This window comes from Ixodes scapularis, unplaced genomic scaffold (assembly GCF_016920785.2).
Source record: "Ixodes scapularis isolate PalLabHiFi unplaced genomic scaffold, ASM1692078v2 PGA_scaffold13__105_contigs__length_92229423, whole genome shotgun sequence".
Taxonomy (NCBI): Eukaryota; Metazoa; Arthropoda; class Arachnida; order Ixodida; family Ixodidae; genus Ixodes; species Ixodes scapularis.
The window spans coordinates 58,246,248-58,249,597 of NW_024609839.1; the positions used below are offsets into that span (position 1 = coordinate 58,246,248).

General features: G+C 48.8%; 1 protein-coding gene across 2 annotated transcripts; it reads left to right on the plus strand.

The window, feature by feature from the left end:
• The first annotated feature begins 646 nt into the window (after nt 1-646).
• On the plus strand, nt 647-3,136 carry LOC121835546. Of its 2 annotated transcripts, none has more exons than XM_042289914.1 (2): nt 647-796; nt 874-3,136. In XM_042289914.1, exon 2 carries the CDS (start codon nt 910-912, stop codon nt 3,100-3,102), a length of 2,193 nt encoding a protein of 730 aa, XP_042145848.1. In that variant the 5' UTR covers nt 647-796; nt 874-909; the 3' UTR covers nt 3,103-3,136. The 2 variants fall into 2 exon arrangements, with proteins under 2 accessions (XP_042145848.1, XP_042145849.1); XM_042289915.1 differs by having other exon boundaries at nt 905-3,136.
• Nucleotides 3,137-3,350: the final 214 nt, after the last annotated feature.

The following is a 3,350-nucleotide window of genomic DNA, read 5'->3' on the forward strand; positions in this document are numbered from 1 at the left end:
ACACATAGACACAACCCAATCTGTTTTTGTGCCCTTGGTCCTATAACTCAACTGCACGAACCAAATTAGTGTAGCTTTCACCGCTTCTTAAAAACAAAACTGAGCCCAAAAACACACACACAAACACCCTGTATTAGCGATGTGACTGCATACTATAAACAGTAGGAGCTTGTTCTCAGTGAAGGGTTTCTCGTAACTTGAGTAGAATACCTGCACTTCGGTGACGCTCTGACAACCAAGCAGTGCTGTGCTCTGGACACTGTCTGCACGAGTGCTTTTAGCACTACTGATCGTGATGTATGACCAGCTATGATGTATGCTTCAGATTAGATTTTATTGTATAAACAGGTGCTTTTACGTGAAATTATTCCGCTGGGACATTTAGCAGAGTCAATATGGTCCACGTACAGTGGCGTCAAAACAATGAATATAAGGCAACTTGTCTGTGCTCTCGATGTGCGCAATTTAGCCACTACGGTACTACTGCTAACATGGGTCTTTAAGATATGCTACAGCGGCGGTAGTGATCACACGAAAGCACGCCGGTACGATGCTCATTCAGATAGAAACGGGCAAGGGCGGGGATCTAACCGCTGGATTCGGCAGCGCGAGCTTTCGCTCCGTGTGCTCCAAGCTGAGGCAGAGCTTGAGTTGCGAGAAAGACGAAAAGCAACCAGACGCTCGTGCAGCGGGAACACGCGGTCTATTTATTCGATTCCTCAAGAACTGTGTTCAGTGGCACGTCGTCGCTGTACATTTTCGTTAACAACAGGAAACGTTGCCAGAAGATAAAGAGGTAAGCTGATTTCATGCATTACAAGAAAAACGAGCGATGTTCAGTTGTGTTAACTTTACGTAAATGACTGGCTGTAGCTCTCTCTTTTCTTGCTTTCTGTCGGGGTAGCTGTCATGGTGGAGGAGGAACAAACGCTTCCAAAATCGGCGGCCGGGCCTGCAGGAGAACTACCTCTACCACCAGAGGCCCCTCAAGAGGGGTCACCGAAACAGAGCGTTCCGAGCGACCACGTCCCAAGGACTTTTGCTTTTCTGAGCATGTTTGTTTTCCCAGTGGTATACTGCATCGCGTCCATCCTGATCGCACGAGCAATGCGTCAGATCGAGAAGGAATGTCGAAGCGAAGAATGCCAGACAGCATCTCATTACATATCGACATCTGTCGCTGGCCAGATATCTCCCTGCAATGACTTTTACCAGTACACGTGCCAGAACTGGAAGGTGAACTACGCGGAACACTTAACAGCCCAAGTGACACTGTCGAACTTGTCGGATTACTTCAACGGCAGGGGGGTCAACACCGAGAACTTCGAAAAAGCTACCAACACCTATGCGTCTTGCACCGCTTCGTTCGCCAGCGCCAAAGACCAAAGCATCGCCCACATTGTCAACTTTGTCAACGGCAACTTGAACCTGGACTGGCCCAATGAGACGACAAACATCGGAATTACGCAGCTGTACGAAGTCATTATTAAGCTGCAACTACGTTACAATATTTACCCGTTTTTCACTCTCCACTTTAACGACGGCCTCGAAAAGCTTACTATCTCAGCGGCTGGGAGGTACCATCCCTGGTACATGCGCCACCCGCACACAGCTAAACCAACATTCCGCCGTGATCTGATTGCCGGAATCATTGGGGCAATGAGCTCAACCGTGAACCCAGTCGTCGTCGAAAATATAATCAGCATAGAGGATGCCATCAACGACATCAGTACTACCGATGAGGCGCATCTTCTGTCTAAAATAAAGGTATTAGCACAAGACCAGTTCCAGTTTTCATGGAACTTGATGAATGCGATCCGTGACTACCTTCCTCAAGCGCAAAAGAGAATATTTATCGGGAAGACGCTGGCCCATTGGAATCAAGTAGAGGCCCTGAGGAAATCATTTGCTCTGCTCAATGACCTAGGAAACTTGTCGGCCGTGGCCAACTACATCGCTTGGACCGTAATTGAGGTCGTAGGCCGCAGAACGAGCAGGTCCTTGCGGCAGATCATGGTGGCGGTCAGCAGCCAGCATAATGTGGCAAACGTTGCCAAACCTTCTCTTGGTCATAATGTCTGCTATTACCAAACCTATCAACTCTTCGCCCTAGTCCTAGACCGCCAAATTTACCTCAGGATGGACCCCAGTACCATCGCCTTCTTCAACGATGCCATGAAGACTGTGAAGCTCTTCGCAAAAGGTCTGTTAGAAGAGCTCTTCTGGATGGACAAAGAAACCGTGAAACGGTTGCAAAAGCAAGTGGATTTTATCACCACCGACGTCGGCATCATTAAGCGATTCAGGTACGTCGACGTTGAAGACGCCTACGACCACTTGGCGTTCATCGACCAAAACGAGGTGTTCACAAAGAATTATCTCGACATCACGAGTAAACTGAACGACCGCTTGATCGACAAGAATTTTCGCTACACGTACGCCCCGTCACTGTGGTCAATCTATCCTCAAGCTCGGTACGTCGCAGCCTATTGGACGTTCTACATACCCTTCTCCCTCTTAAGGAAGCCGCTCTTCATGATGGGCGACTTTCCACTGGCTATCATATACGGCAGCCTTATCTCTCAAGTGGTAATGCAGTTGTTCATGGAAGGATATCGGAGTCGCAAGCTTTTAACGTGGTCTTTCGCCACGGCGCAGCAGTTTAAAATCTACATGGATTGCTACAACAATGGCTACAGTAACGCGACGCTCGTCCTTGAGGATCCCCCGATGGCTTATTTTAGGTCAACCGCCCTGACCAAAACGTTTCAAATGTACCGTCTGGAAGCCCATAAGAGGGGAAAGAGCTATCGGCTACCGAACTCCAACCTGACGGCGCAGCAGCTCTTCTTCGTGGCCGCGTGTCTGCATATGTGTACCAGGAACCAGGCGGAAGAGGCCGAAAAGGCGGCTTTGTGCAACCTACCATTACGACGTGTCAATGCTTTCTCCAAAGCGTTTGCTTGCGGTCGCAGTCACCAACTCGGAAGGCTGCGCTTGAACTGCTCGCAGTTCAAGATAATTGATGAATTGTTTGCCTTTAAGTTTGAACACGTCATTGAAACGTCGTTGTCGGTTCAAGGCGACGAAAGAGGAGATTGAAGTGCAATAAAATATGGAAATTACTTATCTAAGATCCCGATAGTCCGAGCTCTATATAGGTTCGTATCTCTCAACTAGAGTTTCTGTTTAGGCTCTTAGCTACGGGAGCCACAGTTGCGCGTTTATCCCCGCAGCGCCGTCTTTCCTGCGAAATTGGGGGTTGTGTGTACGTTCATACAGCCTAGAACTTGGTCCGCCTTACAGGGGCGACGAGTCTCCCAGCTGTAGATGAACGCCTTTCCTGCACA